This window comes from Thermobia domestica, chromosome 11 (genome assembly GCF_964235325.1).
Source record: "Thermobia domestica chromosome 11, izTheDome1.hap1.1, whole genome shotgun sequence".
NCBI lineage: Eukaryota > Metazoa > Arthropoda > Insecta > Zygentoma > Lepismatidae > Thermobia > Thermobia domestica.
The window spans coordinates 3,795,015-3,815,228 of record NC_137464.1 but is presented as its reverse complement, the minus strand read 5'-3'; the positions used below and the strand labels follow the sequence as shown (position 1 = coordinate 3,815,228).

The 20,214-nt window shown below is 35.5% G+C and overlaps 1 protein-coding gene across 1 annotated transcript in view; it reads left to right on the top strand.

Moving 5' to 3' along the window:
* LOC145663828 (integrin alpha-4-like) overlaps positions 1 to 20,214 on the top strand; it is a 187,091-nt gene that overhangs the window by 49,431 nt on the left and 117,446 nt on the right. The window contains exons 4-5 of the mRNA XM_081729925.1: positions 14,485 to 14,533; positions 16,466 to 16,567. Coding sequence (XP_081586051.1) covers positions 14,485 to 14,533; positions 16,466 to 16,567 — 151 coding nt within the window. The remainder of the gene's footprint in view (positions 1 to 14,484; positions 14,534 to 16,465; positions 16,568 to 20,214) is intronic.

Below are 20,214 nucleotides of genomic sequence, written 5' to 3'. Positions count from 1 at the left end.
CAGCTGATTGCGTGGGACAGGGGCGGGTATGAGTAAATCGATGATCCAGGGCGCAGTAAAATTTCTTACGCCACTTCTCATATCTCCTTCCTTCTCTCTACATTATATCTGGAGATGAATGTTCTGACTAATAGGCTACAGTGGCGATTATAAAAAAGTAAGAGGATATACGCTATCAATGATAAATCTTATGACTTTTAATATATATAGGGCAATAAATCGAAAAACTCTATATCGGTCTTTTACCTCCCCCCCTTCTCGTTGGAAAAAATCCTGCAGGCGTTAGTGATTATCATGTTGCTTAATTACTTTATTATATTGTGCTATACATAGAATAAATACTGTTGTGTTTTATTTAATAATAAGAATTTTATTTACATTTATTGCGGCCCTTGCTTGACGACAGCGAAACATATTCACGTTCAACTTAATCAGTTTCCATTCTCAAATGAGAACAGTGAGGCGAATCAAGTAATTCACTAACTCATTTAGGACTTAGAAGAGTGTCCTGGGAAAATGTCACAGTAAATTCCTGAAGAGTGAAAAGCGCTAGTAACAGTTGTTAGCAGTTATTAACTTCACATATAAGACAATAAATTGAAAAACTGAAAATACGAATCTTTTCAGAGATGACAGTTCGCTGTTGCTTCAAATCTATGCCTTTACTCCCTATACTACGTTATTTCCCTAGTCAAAATAAAAACTCTTCAAAATTAATCACAATTTCTTATGCAACCATCCCTTCCTCGGAGTACTGCGCTGTCACATACCTGTCACGGCGATGTAAAGGCACTTTTGGCGACGAGGATACACGAAATTTACTTTGAGAAATTTATTTTTTAATTCCTTAAGAACTTATAATGTAATCGTTTTCTAAAAGTTTAATTTACTGTGAAAGAAATGTAGTATGCAAACGTCAAATCACTATTAATAATGACTCGAAGGGTTTTAACCTTATCTTCTTTGATTAATGGAGTGCTATTTAACGTATGGGAGAAAACGAACTATTTTTGCTACGAATGCAAGAAATAGATTTGTATTTGTCAATACTTGTATTTAGGTTATTTCCTGTACAGCAGTTAAATACCTTTATTTTATCATCGTGTTGCGTATTATTCTTTTCGTTTTCTTTGCATTAATTCCTATCTCTTTGAACTTAACGTGAATGGAATTTCTGCAGATTTACCTCGTGATTGTTTCTCTAAGTGATGCTCTCAGATAATAATATTTTTTCTTTCAAGTGGAGGAATATCCTGGCAGGTTATGTTTTCGGGCATGTATTAGCTGTCATGTTGGCTGTCCAACTATCAGGCATACAGTGAAACTATTCTGCTACTGGAAAAAGCTAATATTTTCTCATATATCCAACCTCCACATTCTACTGTTCGTGCCTATGCGTCTTCCCAAATTTAAAAGAAAAACATCAACGTACCCATATGCACTCATGAAAGAGAATCCACTTTTGAATTCATATATATAATAAGCATATGATACAGTTTAAAACCTTATCAAAGATGATAAAATAGGTCAAAATCATCCAAAATTTACATTTTTGACAATTATTTACCCATGAAAGGAAGCAAGAATGACCACCCTAATTTGGTCATATTCAAAATTTAAGAGATGTTGTCTTATGTAGCTTTCCAAAATTTTGGGTGTGGGCCAGGGCACCTCTTCCAAAATTTAGAGACTTGGTCCTATGCATCCCTGAACCATGGACCCTGAACCAGGAACATAGGGACACAAATTTGGCCAACTTGCACCCTTACTACTTGCCCATACTTCCCCACCCTTACTACTTGCCCATACTAACAAAGTCTACAGATGTGGATAGACTTTGTTAGATCTCCCTCACAATTTTTGTGATTTCCGATAGCCTACATCAGATCATACTTGATGAGTTGCTAGGTTGCATTATTCCTTCAATGCTTCTTGCATGTATTTTCTTTTGGCTCTGTCTGTTTCTCTTCTCCATTCATCATTTATGCTTCTATATGCTTTGGTGTCCATGAATTCGGACTTCTGCGTTCCCGAATCGTTCCAGCAACCTACTACAGTCTGGGCCCTCTTTCTATTTAGATAATGTTGACTACATCTAGTAGAATCTGCTTAAATTTTTCACAAATTTTTTCTTAGCTGCCTATATCGTCCGTTGCACAGAACTGTTACTTTATCTCTTCTTTCACATTCCTGTCCATATTTCTTACTCGTTCTAAATTCCATTTGTGCTTACTCCTCCCATTTTAACGAATAACTTTAACGAGATTTAAACTTTCGCAGCTGAGAGATGAATTCCGTTCCACACTATTCCTGAAACGTTTCTTGAGAAGAATGGAATCGTTTTTTTTAAATCTCCTTTACTCTTAATATTTTGTTAAGTTCAAACAGTGGCGGCCGGTTGATTGTGGTTTCGGGTGTTGCAGTACGAACGATAAGAGACAGAAGATATAAAGTTGACTCATTGACTAATCAGCATAACTTTAGATGCAAATGCTATGTGAAATGTTAAATTAAATAAAATTCTGTTTTTTAGAAATAAAAAATGCAGAACATTTTATCCGATTAATCACCTTAATTAATTAGTAAGTTCATTCTTCTCTCTTTGATTGGAGCAAATCTGTCTAATACATGGTGGTTGAACTCTAGTATTCTTATTGTCAGGTCTTTTTCGATGGAAAGCATGACCAATGGTTATGACCTTTCTTGGGACATTCAATTCCTTGAAAGTGTCAATTCTTTCTCATGTGGAAAAAAAACATTTCGTCTTTTGCTGACGCCATAGATACAGTTAATAATATTTTCAAAAGTTTTGTAGATTCACTAAATATTTTTTCTAGATTATTGCTAACGATTCATTCTAGCAAACTCAGTCCCTGACAGTGATCCGAATTCCTCTTCAGCGTTGACAAGAGTTCGTAGCAGAGATTAGTGTTTTTAAAAAATGTACATTGAACACATTTTATTCACAGTTTATCCAGGAAAATTTAAAATAAATTGAGAAAATGTATCTGGTGCAAACAATACTACTACCACAAGATATCCTGTAAATTTAAACTGATTTTTTTTTTCGAACACTCTCCTGAATTGCCCTTTGCTTGTTTTGTCTAAGTCTTAATTGCAAATTTTTCCTGAGTTAAAAGCTGGTCAATGTTTTTTGTAAGTTATTTACAGAAGTCATGCTATACAATTCATTCAGAATTTGTAGTTTATTTACAGAATTAAAGCAGACACAATAAAATTAAACCTAATAAAAACCAAACCAGCTGATACAAAAGAGGTACTGGTATATGAATTCCGAATGTCACATATTCATACGTCAACACACACACGCGTGCGTAAAAGAAAAAAAAAGAACTACATTCGAAATCATCCGTCTTGGTTGTTACGCAATGCACGATAAACACATACTTCCACATGAGGCGAAACAACGCTTACCAATGTGATATGTTCTGGAAAGGAAACCTCGAAACCCGCCAGATGAAAGATCCGCATGTAACAAGCCAAAAATCAAACAACATAAAAATAAACAGCACTACCAGTTCTACACCTAGAAATGTTAACTGGGAGGGGTTCAAAGTATTTGAGGGAGGTCCCATACGTCTACATATATGGAACCTGTCTTATACTGCACCCGAAAAGACGATAAGTAATTCTTACTTACTGTCACCTATATTTTTAGAAAAAATGATAGAACGATTATTTTTTTAAGAAAAGAAGAGTACATGATGAGGCGTAAAATAAAATATTTAGCCTACATCAATCGTTTCTCTGTTAAACAAGTAGGCTATAGTTCGTTAAGAAAGTCTACAAATGTTAGTCAAGTTTCGAAATTTTTGGGAGGTTCGGACCCCCGTCGTGGCTACGCCCCTGAGCATTCCTAACTAGTCCCAAATTCAATGTGGCGTTCCCCATCATACAGTTTTATGTGGAAATTATCAAGAGTATAAAATATACTTATTTTATAAAAAGAAAAGAAAAGCTTGTTTATACTAAAATACTATCCACAGAGGCGGAGGGGAGCGATTCTATGTAATGGAACATTACAATTTAATGTAATGATATTTTTGATGGGAGGGTCCCAGAAATTTTTGCACCGACTGTACTTCCTATTTAGCAAAAATTTCTTTCGATCCATATAAATTATTTATTTGTTCGTTATTTTATTCCAAATTAACATGGAAGACGGTAAACATTTGTTTAGGAATCATATTTTGGGGGATTCATATCTTTATTTATCTATTAACTAATTATAAATCTTATATATGCATATTTTAAATGGACGATTACAAATCTCACGGTGTCAGTGCTATTCGGAAATATAGTCCCACCATTGGATGGAAGTTTTAGAATAATTAACCAATCTAAATTTTGGCACAATATTTTGGACTCTCCTCACCCCTCTTTTGGTACCAATGTTCATCTAAAGATCCGGTTCAATCCAGATTTTACCATTTTTTATTCGTTTTAAATACTCCACCGCCAAAAAAGCTTTACTTTGATTGGTGCAGTTACCCACGCTACATATTAAGGCGCGATCATCTTCACTCTACATCGACGACTGGAAAAAGAAAGCTGTGTGTTTGATCGGCTAGCAGATATGCAGGAATTTTGACAGTAAGACAGGTAAATTGTATATCCAGGTCAAAACTACTCTACCATTAAGCACAGGAGCTAAAATTTAGACAATCTTAATAGTTGAAACAGACTAAAATTTGAGTGAAACGTAGCCGGATACATAGGACGCCATGCCGGATGTAAATATTTAGTGTGGACAGGTTCGACATTACGTGCATTTGATTTGGTGTGCTAAACTCTTCATTTGCTTCGATTTAGAAATTTCAGAACAGTGATTATCCTTTTCACCCCTCCCGATATTATATACAGTTAAGACCTGTCCATGTAGTAACTTATTAATATAGATAGTAAGTGATTTTTCTTACTAATCCACATGGCGGTATTCTGAGTTTCGGAATCTTTGTAACATGAGAATGATCGCTTAGGTTAATTTTAAGGGTTCCTGTTTTCATCCCGAATTGGGATAGCTTCCAGTAGGGATGGGTTAAATATTTTAATTATCTAGGTTTCCTTCCCTTTTAGGGAGGGGAACCTCAAAATTAATAGCTTTAGTATGTTCCCCTTGAACACGTTTTGACCAGTATCTGATAAAATATCATGAGTTAATCAGGACTAATTGGTTCAGTTTTCACCGTCCATTTACTTCCCCTACATCAGCTAGAGCCGATTTGAACAAAAATGGTAAACTCTGATGAGTTCTATGTGTGTTAAATGGATAATAAGATTAATGGTAGTGATGATTGGTGTGTATTTGCATGATTGTCTTGTAGTTTAAGTAGTATGTGTATATTTGTAATGTAGTAAACATTTTCTTGTAGTAGTAATTGTGGTAGTTAAGTGATGAAAGAGTGCGTGAGATAATTAAATATGGACAATGTAGTATTTACTATGCGATATTTTTTTTATTCCGTCATTAAATGAACTTATAAACAATATTTGAAAGTGAACGTAATATAGTACAATAATCCTAAGTACAAGGTCACATTTCGTGGTTTACAGTTCGAACAAATAGTTACTAACGCCCTTGTGTCGAAATTCCGTACTATCAGTCGTGCATATTTTACCATCAAACCCAGTTAGTGATTTAGGTTTTACAAAATTGACCTTTATTTTCGATTTAAAACCGAGTAAACACGATTTCCGGCCCATATGAACAGATAGTTGGATAATGTGATTTGACACTTTAATATTCTGAAAACTACAACATTCTGTGTAATCCAGTAATGAAAATATTTAAGTAAATAAACTATGCATAGATTCTTAACCGAAGTCAGCCAATGTGATGCTATTTCCGTTCTGAAATTAAGATATTGAATTCCAATTCTTTTCTTGTAGTTGCAGAATAATTTTCATTGTTGCTGTCAGACCGTTATCACATTCTGCAATATTATCGCACATATTTTTTTTTTTTTTTTTTTTTTTTTTTGTGAATATTTCTATATAGAGAATTGTTTCAAAACAGCTGCGAAGTAAGATATAGGATGGTTTGTGTGGCAAAGAAGTCTTGGGTTCGAGTAATGTTTCTTGCGTGTTGGTCGGGACGCGACTTATAGATTTTTAGAATATATGATGAAATGAATGAATAGTTCGGGCATAGATAGAAGAAACAGGGTGTTTTTTTTAAAATATAGCGTCGTAGTAAATGGAAAAAGATGATGATATGAATATATGAATATTTATTTGAATATGAATATGAATATTGTAGTAAAAGTGAATAGATGATAGGACACCCGTATAGTGTATACATGGGCCCGGTGTATTTTAGCCATATGTTGATATATATATATATATAGATGAAACGTAAATGTGTGGTGAGAATCGTTTCAAGTTCTGACCTCCACGCCGAGACATCACTCGACAAGGTAGGCGAGTTATATATCAGCATGTATTATTATTACTTCGCAGTTGAGTATACCATAACAGTAGTATTTATTTATTTCAATCTCGTCTGACAGCAGGGTAGGGATAGCATCATGTAATGGCTAACTAGATGTAATTGTTCATCGATTATGATACCAAATAGTTGGCGTTTTGGGCTGTTGTGAATTGTGTTTACAGTCGGTTATGAAAGAGAAGACCCTATGACTCTGAGATTTTTTCCCCCACGTTTACCGTACCCGGGCATCGACCTCTCCCCCCTTGAATATTTTCGTTTTCTTTCTTAGTTCCCAAACTAGATAGTGATGGAAATTAATCGATGCCTCAGAATTTAGCGCATTCTGCGAAGGGGAGCTATCGGTGAAGTTTGGCAATAGAAATCACCGATCCAAAATCCAGTTTATTTAATTTTTTTTTTATTTTGGCAAATCGCTAATTAGGGATATCTTAGCTATTACTCTAGTTTCATTACTATTCTGGAATCTTTTAGTTTCCGGGAGGTCGGATGATTTTTTTTCCTTTTTTGAAATTCTAAATTAACGCCTTCTCTAACCTTCCGGAGGATTCCGGGATCTGCAAGGGTGTTGACCGGATACGGTGAGTGGTGGGATTTCCCTAAAGCCTTTGTCTTTCCGAAAATCCCATCGGGGACACAGACTTGTCTCATCTTCGCAGACATCTTTTTCGGCTATTTATTTGGTAAGCCGAATCCCTTTTGGCATAAAAGAGAATATTTGGTTATATTATGTTGTATACGCAAATTCGACCACTTATCTTTCGTAGTTGTAGTGTTATGTCTCCTCTCTTCTACCTATTCTTTCTACTCCTTCTCTAAAGTTTTTTTTTAATTTTCAACCTCCCCCCCCCCGATTTTGAAAGTATAATATATCAATGAATTAATATATAATATATATTTTTTTAACCGAAATGACCAGTTGAGACATCTCAAGACACGATTCGTTTGATGAAATAGTTAGGGACTGGGTTTACATTATATTTGACCCATCGACGGGGTGAGTAACGATTCGGTACACCGTAATTTTCCACTTTCATTCCTTCACCATTGTCCGTCTGGGATTATTTTTTTTTTCATCCAGTGGTCACTTTCCATTTAGTTTATTTGATTTCCGTGAATGTTGTTGTAATATTGGGCCCAAAGTTAAGATAAAAATTGTTTGGTTTCTATATGTTCATGTATCTAAGAATGTTCTGTGTTACGTGCCTGCCTTACAAGTTTTTTTTCTTTGATCTACTCTCCAATTGAATATGTGAAAATTTAAAATTAATAGACGCGCGGTATAAATGAAAATAATATTTTATGATGATATGTCGGAAGTTTTGTTTCTTGGTGTAATGTTGCAACCTTCTTGGACAAATTAATGTTGGGGTTATGTAATTAAATATGTGCGCGTGTATTGAAAATATATATATATAGAGAGAGAGAGACGTCGAAATGTAAATATGTATGAAATATAGAATATTAAAGTGAAATGTAAAAAGTTAAATTTATAATATGGATATATGTAAGAGCACCGCATCTGCCCCACACGTTTATTGGTTGCCATAGGTTTTAAGTAGTGTTTTCCGACGAATGGAATGATGTAGCCTAATTTTCTTTTTAAAGAATACCGCCGCGAATTTAAATAATTTTCTTTGTTCCGAATAAATGTAATTAGCAATCAGTAACGTAAATAATTTCAATGGCATGTATTTCAAAATAACGGCAGGTCTAAAACGTAATCCAATCCCTCGACAAATATTATCCTTTAGTGATCAACCAGAATTTTTTTTTTTTTTGGAAAGTGTACCTAGAATCCCCCCTGTTTTCCAATGTGTATCCTATGACTTAACCAGTGTTTACCACGATATAAATCATCATAATCCTCCCAACCAGTGAAGATCTTCTCAAATATAAATACTATGAGTAAAGGTTATAAGTAATTCACAAATAAAGTGTTATGATGCGTCCAAGTGATGAATGACTAACTAGTGACCTGGAGTTACTAAATAATGAATCCAAAAATGGACTGAACCGAGAGGAGAATTCTCCTCTGACCAAATATCGTCGTTGAAATCCCTAGATGGGTAGAATTTTCAATATGCAAATACAGCTACAAACTGGTAGTTCGTATATACTGGACAAATGGTTATTATAAAGCAAAATATATGTGTATAAACATAAACTGAATTTAAATCGAGTGAAATGTGTTGGACACTACCTTTAGTGCATTAACAGTGATCTCGAATGCTCGACTTTGATATACGCTACAGGACGTACAAAGAATACTTTTTTTAATGTCTCGACGTGAGGTAGAGACTCATAAGTTCTAGTACACCTAAAAGTTTTTTTTCTTTTCTTTCCTCTTTGTCCATTTTTTTAAAGTGAAATAAGTGTCTTCTTTGCGTATGTCGCAAATCATAATTTGCTTTAGCATGCCTAAGATATAATATATGTAATTATTTTTTTTATTTGTCAAGATGATTGAATATATAAAAATTTACTAAAATATAACTCTATGTATTCTATTAATATATAACCAAGAACTTGTGCTTTTAAGATTTTCTTTGTAATTATTTTCCCTTTTCACTATGAATGTAATAAACTATTTGTACCCTTGTAGCTAGTTGGTTTCCTTTAAACATACATACACTGTCCTGAGTAAGTGAGTGAGTGAATGCATGATAGATTTAATTTAAGTAATTTTAGTAATATCATTTGTCATATTAACATCTATAATATATGTGTCATGTTTTAATATATGTGTTAAGGTAAATAACCTAGGTCATGAAAGACCGCTACTAACAAATTTAAAGTCGGCTCTAGGAGTGAGACGAAAATAACAGGATGAGCCTAAATACGACATCTTTCTTCCAGGAAGTTGAAACTCTTATTGAGACGATACATAAATTTTATATTGAATTTATAAGTTTATTTTTTTTTATTTTTTCTCTTTTCTTGACTAATTCATATGTGTGGTCGATCTCAGATCATGGAGTTCAGATATTGGATAGTTATCAATTATTGTTTGAGATTAAATTACAAAGAATTAAATTCCACTTTTCTCATTCCCAGGTCTAAGTCTGGGCAACCCCACGAACGTGGTGCCTGGAGCTAGGTCTGGGTGGTATGAGGGAACATGTGTCTATTCCAAATCACTTCAAAATTGATTCTCCACTAATAGTATTTGTAACGATTTACCGGACAATAACCATTCGAATTCATTACTATATCTCCTAAATCATCCAGTAATCCATTCTCCTTTAAAATCCTCAATCTTTCCTTTTCCTTCTCCTTTTCTTTTTCTTTTCTTATTTCTTTCTACTTCTTTCCCCTCCTTTCCCTTCTCACACTTTCTTTTCTTATTCCTAACAAAACTGAAAACTAATTAGGTCGTGACTGGGAGTAGTCGCTATCAGCACGGTCAATAAATTCGATTCGATAAGTTTCTTCGGAAGTCCGATTTGGGATATTTACCTCTAAAATGAACATATACAGAGACTAAGAATAATAATATAATTTGTTTCAAAATTTACTTTACTAGAAAATATTTATAGTTTCAGTTAGTAGTAGATATTTCATTATCACTCTTTTGCTAAGTTCAGGCGACTCCTCCTTCAACCACGATGTTAGTTGTCACACGCCCTAAAATAAATATACGTTTTCAGAAGTGGCGAACTGTGACAACAAGTTTAGTTAACGACCTAATATTATATTCGTTTTTCATCTACATACTGACTTATTAATATTTGATTCACAAATTACTGTAGAAGAAGCCCTCATTATCAATATAAGCTAAGAATTAACTTGTAAATGCGGGTCTACTTTCATTTGTTTTCTCCTCTACTAGATATTTTCTTTCTGATTTTGTAATTCTGCAATCACTTTTTTTAATTGTCATTATATTGATTTGCTTTAGTATGGCCTCGTAATTTAAAAATATGATTGCATAAAAACAAATTCCATTTGTAATTGCTACTGAAAGAAAATTCAGAAATCTTATTTAGCGCGAAAAACCTTCTTGTTCACTGGAAACCGTGCTGTGTTGCAGAAGCACTGCAACGACCAGTCCCTACCCCTTCATGCATGATTTTTTTTTCTTTTTGGGGAAAAAATATATATGTGGTAGGTTTTGAGGCTACTAGACCATATTGACAAGCAATTTTGAAAAAAAGAAGCTTTTTATTCGAAAAAAAGAAGAAAAAATTATGTGGTCTATTTTTGGACATTCATGCAATGATGGTAAAATATAATAACTTATACTAGTAGTATCAAACGTCACACGCAGTACAATTAAACTCTTGCCTTTCATTGGCACACGATCTACATCTTCACATCTTTACTAATGATATATGAAACCGAAAAACATATGTGACTTTATTGATAGACAAATTAACTTCTAACTTCTCACACTTCACAGTTTTGGTCCATATTCGGACATTCATGCGCTAAAAGTATAATATAGTTATTTTTACTACAACTATCAAACTTTAAACGAAATACAAATAACGTGTGAACTTTGAATAAAACACGATATACATCTTCATACCGGCATTATGTGACAGATTTATACATCCTTTGGCCTTTACATAAATGATTTTCGCACACACAACTGATGTAGGCTTCCCACTTTTACTTAGGCCTTATGAAAACGATTGAAGCAGTCTCTGGCTTTATTGTTACACAAATGAACTTCGCACTTCTCACATATCACTGCTGATCTCCCCTTGCAGCCAGGAAGTTTGCATCTTTGTCGATCTGCATGTGTAGGCAAGTGTCCAACATTGTCTAAACGAATGTCGGCCCCAGGGATAAATTCACAGGGCCCACTTCGTTGCTTCTTGACTGCTCCATGCTCGACCTCACTACTGGGGCGTCCTCTACTACGTCTGGGTGGCTTGTTGAGCTTGCAGAGGGCAGATGCAACTTCTATTTTGAAGTGCACTAATGGCGTGGACAAACCTGTCTTACGCCTCCACAATAGCCAAGCATTTACAATGGCCATATCAAGAAGATGTTGAAAGATTCTCATGTACCACTTTTTAGACCGAATCGTTATACGGTAGTAGCCTAACATGGAATCCAGGAGATCGACTTCTCCCATATATTCGTTGTAGACTTTCACAAGATTGAGGCATGGAATCATTTGATACTCCCTCCGGGATCTGACAAAACGTTCTGCTTCCCCAACTGGTCTACTTCCTGCAAACGATGATAGCAAACATACAACTTTGTTGTCGTACCAAGCGACCGCACATAGTTTCACATCATCAATAACTGTAACTTTCTCAACAAAAGTTCCCCTCCCTTTTTTCTTCATAGCTGCTTCAGTTGGCATATCAACGGCTCCAAGTCTATTCAACCTGACAGTTCCTAGTGCATTTATACCTTCCTTTTTGAGATACACCTGAAGCTGGATGTTGTTGAACCAATTGTCGAACAAAAGTGTGTGGTTTAGGTTTCTTGGAATTGTGCGTGAAAGGCGAATAACAACATTCCCACTAACACCAACATCTGGTTCATTTGGATGTAGAATATTATCGGAAGCACCGGTAAATATTTCAAAGTCATAGCTGAAGCCAGATTTGCCACTAAGAACAAACACTTTATAACCCCACTTATGAGGTTTTGCGGGGTTATATTGTTTGAGAGAGCTTCGGCCTTTGAACGGGATGATTTGCTCATCGATGCATAGTTTTTCTTCTTTAGGCACAGTTCCCAAAGTTGAGCGGAGAAATTCTATAATTGGTCTGACCTTATGCAGCTTGTCGTGACCGTCCTGTCCAGCTGGAATGAACGTGGTGTTGTCATTGAAATGAAGAAAACGGCGTATTTCTTCCCACCGATTCACTGACATAACTTCATGTATGCGCGGATGTCCAACTAGAGCACTCCAATAATCTCTGCAAGTAGGTAACTGGATCACGGACATATTCACTAATATGCCAAGATATTGTTCAATGTCGCTTTTAGTAATATTCCCTGGCTTATTTGGTCTTATTTGTGTCGCATACAGGTTCGTTTGCTGAACTATGTGATTGATTAGCTCATCCGAGAACAGGTATTTGAAAAAGTCGAACGGGCTGTTTAGGTCTTGAATCGATGCAGGCAAAGTTACGTTACCGGTGAATTCAATTTCACGTCTACTAACCGAGAAAATGCCGTTTTACCACACCACTTTGTCTTTCTTGCAACTAGCCTTCTTATTTCTTGGACGAACCACTGACGGCTGGCTGGTTGACGGGGCCGGTTCTTGTTCTTCGTCAGAACTTACAGACGGCGTTTCCGGGATGACGGTGATATTACGATCCGATGACATAGCTCTCAGGTTGGACAGGAACTCATCCTCGGAATCAGGAGCTAAGATCCTGCACCACTCGTCGTCGTCCGAAAGATCTGAGTCTTCACTTACTGAACCATTCTGTGGGACTACTCTCACATATGAAGTATGTCCGTAAAATTTCGAAGGGTCCATTTTCCAGACTGAAAAGATTTTAAAAAGTACGAAAAATTACTTAGCAAAGCGAAACCAACTAGGATTATAAACATGTAATAAAGACAGCTTAACATTTGACGGGGCCTCACCAGGGGCGGATCCAGGGGGTGGTCGAGGCGATTGCCCCCCAGAAGAGAAAACTTTCTTATTTTATATATAAATAAAACCCATCCCAGAGTTACAAGCTCTTAAAAGTAGCTCTAAGTAGGAGTATTACAACCTACCGCCCCGCAGAAATCTGTCCTGAATCCGCCCCTGGGCCTTACAGTACATAAGAGTACAACATTGGCGATAATTCAAGCCTCAGTAACCATTTACGAAAGTGTTTATTTGTCACTTGCCCTTTGGCCCAATTAGCTCGAACTATCGAGACTCTACTGTGTACCAATAAAGGCTTAACTGGCAAGAACTGACCCGTGTTACCAAGTTTCTCATCTGATAGTTGAAAAGGAAATAATTTATACTAAGTTCTTTCTTTTTTATACGTTCTATACGTAAAGTAACAAATACAAGAGCAGTAGGATAGAAGAACAATGGAGAACAGTGTTGTAGAATTCCTGCATAGATGCCTATATTTAGACCATACGTTTTTTTCTTCCATACAAAAAAGTAAAACTATTATTATCAACAGTAATACATTATTCTCGTTTTAAACATATCCAATTTCGTGACAAATTTTATTTTTGACTAATTCAAAGTATTTCTTAGGGAAAAAAAGAAAAATATCTTACCTTTGTTCCATAAACCACGTTTTCAGTCGCTTGCTCCCGCCAAACTACACTTCCTTTCTCCAAAGCGCCAGAAGGAGGCAGCACATGTGTAGCGTGAATCACTAGCGGTCTATTTATCAACCAGCATGCATGAAAGGAAAATATAATTTCAAGCTTCTAAGGAAGCAGCACCTTGGCGGAATGGTCTAAAAATAGACCACTATGCATAAAGGGGTTAACTTCTGAGACTTAACATTTGCTCCAATTGCCGCGCTGAAGGAATCTGGTCGTTGTATGCTCACTGCAACACAATATAAATTAGAGACTCTGTGACGGATTATTTTTCGCTTTTTAAAACGGATTAACGGAACGGATAGTTACAAAAGTAAAAAATATGTTATTTAAAGTGTATATATGAGAGTATTAAAAAGTATTTTTTCTGTTCTTCACTACTATTGATAATGATATTTCTATTTTTTTAAATACTTTGGTCGTTGCGCAACGCTGCAACACTAACATTAGCCGCCACTGAGTTCAAATCACTTAAAAGTTGGAAATTCAATTTCCAAAAGTTAAAACATTTCTTTTCTAGTCCTTGTTTGTTAGATAAAGTCGATAATTTTAAATATCTGTAATTGGTTGTAGTGATTGATATTCTACCAAGAGAACAATTAATATGTTTCAAGTTTAATATAGGAGCAGTTTATCTCTTTCAAATATACGTGCAAATGTTTTCAATTTCTTCTAAATAATTTTGAAAGCATGTTTGATAATGTCAGAAATTTGCCTTCATAAAGTTACTTACAATGTCATATTTCTTATTTCAGAGAACGTTCGAAATATTGATTGGGGCACCCGGAGTACTGAACTGGAGAGGTAAACATTTTAAATACTTTTAATGTAGTCATGTATTGTAAATCCTTAAGTCGTCCGAGTGCTATTAAGTGCTTGTCTCCTTTCCTCGTTAAGAAAGTTGTTTCTTATAACGCCGAACAGGTTAGACATCAAGAAATTAGGGAATGGCACTTTATTGATGGAAACGCTAGGCGAAAAGCAAACAGCGAAGCTACTCAAATTGACTAACATTTCAACAATGAACGTGTCGGTACAACCTCTTCGTCTACTGAACGTCTCTCGCGGTGTAATATTATGTTGGAACCCTCTAAACGCCGTTGAGGAGGAGATTAAATCAGAGCCGGCTGACCAACACCTTGTAGAAGTAGCTCGCCTCAAAAGTAAGAAAACTCGTTTTTAGTCAGTCTGTGATTCTTACTTTCAGTTTACCTACACTTCCAGACTACGTGAAGATTGGTTATTATTGACTAAGGTTTAAATTCGGGTTTTCCCAAAATCGTATTTTTCCACCTAAAAATGGGTTTTTATTAATAAATCAAAAATACGTTATTTTCTGTTGATGTTTATATTTTCAGAATGTTTACCAGTTTAACCCAAGTCAAATTTACTCACTTAACTTCTTTGTATCTGGTGGCACTAAAAACGTTATTCAGTTATGCAAGACGTGAAGGTTTGTTTGGCTGTGTAATCAGTGTCATTTCTATTGCTGGCATTTGAGAAACGTTTAGCTCGAAGAATGGAACAAGTACTGACCACAAGTGCTTACTCATATTCATTTCCTTACGAGATGATTTTCTCGTGCTTGATCCGGAGGGTATATCCCTCAACCCTGAAAAATATTTCAGGCTACGTGGTGGTTCGAGGGATTACAAATTCGGGGCTAACACAATATGTCAGCCGCTTTGGCCAACTAGTAGCCAGTCGGACACTAGTGGCAGGACGACATAGATGATTCATGTGTATGTATTTACTTTAGTTCAATTTAAATGGAACCTGTGAATTCTAATAATATTGTTATTTTAATAATATTCTTATAATATTCTTATTTTTTTACCACTCTGAATTTGGAATAAAAGCAAAGAAGAAACTTTTCACAATACAAATTGAAATAACAAGTTATTATTATAAAATTAATGCAAGTCCTAAATATCTACAAATGATCTTCTCAGAATCGTAAAATAGTTCACCGAATTAAGATTTACAGATATATAGATCAAACCAGGGGTTTCGGATGAGAGAGTTAAAATGATACCGAAGGAATCAATTAGTTGTAATTGAATTAATTGTGATTAATAATGGAGTTTGAAACGTATACTATGTCTCATTAAGAAGGTTTCAGGCCAGCAGAGTCCTTATATTTCATTAGCACGTACGCACTTGCGCAAGACATTTATTGCGAAATGCAATTACAGTAGATACGGAACTGAAGGGAGTGAGTCAGCATGTCGGCGTTTGGGGAATCGAACGTGACGACACAGCATCCGAGTAAGCACAATTATCAGGTGTTGTATTGGATCACTCGTACCCTATTTTGATCACTGTAACTTCCCAGTCCAACGTATGCTATCTTAGTGGCAAATGGATTGGAACCAGAGCATTGGAAATAAAGTCCAATTTGTCTTTCGGGCAGGCGTCGTCGCCTGTTAATCATCCATTTGTCTGTCGGGCAAACTCATCTCACACATTCCTCATTAGTGTATGAAGCCAAGGGTAAGTATTGTGAATACTACATTGTCCTACGAAGTAGTTATACCCTTCTCCTGCTCCATAATTATTGCTCTTTTGTAGAACCTTCCTCATTAATATAGTAGTCTATCTGACCTTTAATTGTCAACCAAGATTTAAGATAAGTTCAAAATATAAAATAATCGATGGCCCCAAGACGCAATATTGTTAATACAAGGTATTGTAAATTAATGGTGTACAACTTAATATTTATTTCTGATCTTTCAGGTACTCCAATTTTAATCCAAACTGACGGAACCACAAAATATACAGTTAAAAGCATTCCTGACGCTCTATATATAGAGAATCTTCAGAGCTACAGTTTACTTGGTAATGTACTGTAGGTAACAGTAAAAGTTTAGTTTTCTTAATATATTAAAAACTGTGGCCTTCTGGTTTCCATTAATAGAATCGTATACGGATCAGAGATCTATGGAAGACCGTTTAATCTATTAACATTATAACTAAGCATAAACTAATTCTTAAATTATTGAAGAGTCCTTTTAGTGTAGTTTTGTTAAGGTAAGTGAATAATTGGGAAGATGGAGACTGAAAGTCAGACGAAAGAGAAAAAGAAAAAACAGGGGACAAGTTGTGGTGGATGGATCCGCTTCAAAACTGTGTTAATGTTGAACTGTGTTAAGTTGCAATAGACAGAAACAAGTATTCGTCTAACCATGATTTCTATTAAAAAATAAGGACATACGCTTTCTTAGTAGGTCTACTCACTTTTGGTGCAAGAGTTCCCTGTTTCGACCTCCGCCACGTGAGTTTCTGGTAGATAAGTAGTTTTTTTCCTCTTCCCATATTGCCATTTCACCAATTAGTTCATATCCATTCATTCCATTAGTTACCCGCCTCCTTTAACCTTCCAGAGGGCAGAAATGTCAGTCCATTTCATGTTGAAGGGTAGCTGCTTTTGTTTCACTGATCCAGTGGCGGAGCCAAGGGAGGGCCTAGGGGGTCAGGCCCCCTTGCTCAAATTCTTGGCCCCTCTAGTGCCCCCCCCCCCAACACAGAGTGATACTGCTATAGGTCGACAAACGATGAGTTGATAATGGCCACAAGTGACAAACTACTACCGCAACATCTCTCGACAACAGTTACCAATAACGTATGTTGCAATAGTCTGCGTTCCGAGTAAAAAGCTCCAGGCTCGTTTTTGTTTGTAATACAGCAATATCTAATTTGAAATCTGTAAAGTGCGTGCACTGACCTCAGCATCTGAACGTTCCTTTTAACCTCTGTACCTTATCTGGTCATGTTCTTTGTTTTCGGCAAAGAATCAGTAAAAATCAAAACCAGTCGGCGTTCTCATTCGCTTCGATGTTGAAAGTCATACTAAAATAAGAGATTCTTACTTACAAATAGTATGCACTGAAGTAAAACATTACACTTGTGTTGGACGAAAGAAGTCTTCGTACACTAAGTAATTAATTTCCATTGATTATGGCGACATAGAACAAATGCATAGCATCCATTAAATAATTTGTTATTATTATTATTATTATTATTATTATTATTATTATTATTATCAAATAATATCGAGTCGTCTTGTTTAATATACAGTAAAAGAAGAGAGCAGAAGCGTTTATTAATTATGTTATTCTCTCTGTTGTTTGAATCCTAATCGTTCGAGAAAATTAAGATATTAAATACTACCAACACCTACTATTTGCTACTGATACGGTTCTAATTCTCGACTACCTTCTGGTCTTGTCTCTAGTACGTCTAGTTTCCTAACGCTCTTGACCGTTGGCAACTAAGTAGAAACTTTCTGCTGCGATGTTAACAAGCGACACTAGCGATCTCGAAGGAAAACGGAGTCAGTGCTTTGTGGACCTATACTACTAAAGCCTGGGGAAATGATAGTAACAAAAATCAGTGATTCTTTATAAATAAATCGTTCAGAAGTATTTTCTTTCAAACGATTTTAACTTCAACTTAATCCCAAAACTGCTACTTGCAGAGAAATTCCGAAGTTTATCACAGAACTGGTACAACAATCTCCTGATTACTAACTATCAGGTAAGATACCGAGATGATACAACTTGGTCGCAGCAGTATCATCCCAGGTTGTATCATCCCGTTATCTGATGTTTAGTAATCAGAGATATATCAGGAGTTTGTGGAACTGGTCAACAGAAATTTCATTCAGTACGTTCAGTCAGTGAATACCAATTTTCGTCAGAGATTTATATTCGTTAACATATGCATTTCTGAGAAAATTACATGATAGGAATTATGCAGAACAGTAAATCAGTGGTCATATGAATTTTCAACAAGATATACTAATTAATGCCCCGACTTCAAATCTAATCTCAAAACTAACAATATTAATTTAGCATCGTCTCCAGGATAGTAGAGTTAAGTTATTTCAACTACATTTGAACTTTAAGTCTTTGAAACATCCTAGACTCAGAGGATAGAAATGAGGAAAATGAGTCGATAGGGCCATAAAAAATTCTCTAGTGACACTGAGGAAGAATCTTGGTAATCTCTTCAGTCGAATGTTTATCCACGAGGGATCGATCACACCACCTTCAGAATCTTAAGCTGATATTCTACCGCTGAGTTTTGGGCATTCGGTGTGGGTGTGAAGTGTTTGTGTATTTGAATTCACGTCAAATTCTAAATACTAGTGAAGGTAAACAAAGGAAAGAAAGAAAAAAGGCCAGTATACTTCTTTTGCTGTAAGGAGTTCCGATTGAAATGTATGTTCGAACACTGTTTGATATTAAGGAAAGAAAAACACATTTCCTCTTTTTGCTTCAAAGAGTATTCACTTTATCATTTTAATAACGTAAAGGACATTCATTACTCAGTTTTAGAGCTCAACGGTAAAAATAACCAAAAATAATTGAACTACGGCCAGACCAAAACACGATGCTGAAACCGGAGAAGTTGCCCCGTGTGCCAGCAAACTAATATGTGTGTTTATTGATGTAGATGCAGATGAAGGGGATGCTAATCGCAAAATTTTGCCCTGGGCACAAAACGTCTAGTTTCGTCACTGATTAGGCTACTATATTTTTAGAGCGTGAAATCGGGACATTTTTCTGAAATATTAAGAATACATGATAATTATTGGCAGTTTATTTTAAAGTGAAACTTAGCTTCAAGAGCAAGACTTAAAATTTAAAGTGGGCTGGGACATAAAATCAGTCTTCAGTTCCTGTTTCTGTGCGACGTTTGTCTCTTAAGAACATCTGTCCTTGTCCATCACTTTTTACTTCATTATTATTATTAATACAGATTATCTACCAAACAACTATTTATATTATTATGCAGTATTAAACTAAATCTGGAGTTTGTGATATTTATTTACTTCCATCATTCCATCCGGTAAATTAGTGTGATCTGTACTAGATAGAATGTTTTCGGGCTGCTAAAATTTGAGATGACTGCTGCTATGCTATAACTTTGAGCGTCGTCTCATCTCAAGTAGATGAAGACATATTGGAAAGTTTGATTCTTGTAGATTCACTAGTTCAAACGCTGTCGAAGATGAGATCCGGAGAATATGACTCTCAATGAACAACATTCGAACTAATTTATCAATAATGTTTGGAGATACTCAAAGGAAATGGTCTTGAAATTCCAGAGCTGGAAACAGGTAGACTATAGGGGTTCCTCGTGGAAACGAACTAGACATTCGCCATCGAAATATCACAAATTCATTTTGGATGAATCTCTTCCTTCATTGGAAGCAGAAAACGAATTTTCTAAAGATAATATACTAAGAGACATTTTTCTGCTTACTATTGATAAGGATCATGTAGCAAAATTATTAGATTAATCATCACATCCAACGAGTGAAAACTTTTTAAATTATAACATTGTCGAGCATATGGCCCAGCATTATGGAAATGATCTGGAAATGTGAACTTAGAATCCTCCCAAATACAATGAAGTTGTATGAAGACGAGAGAAAACCAAAGTTGATTCCTTGATGAATATCGTTGATATTTGAGTCT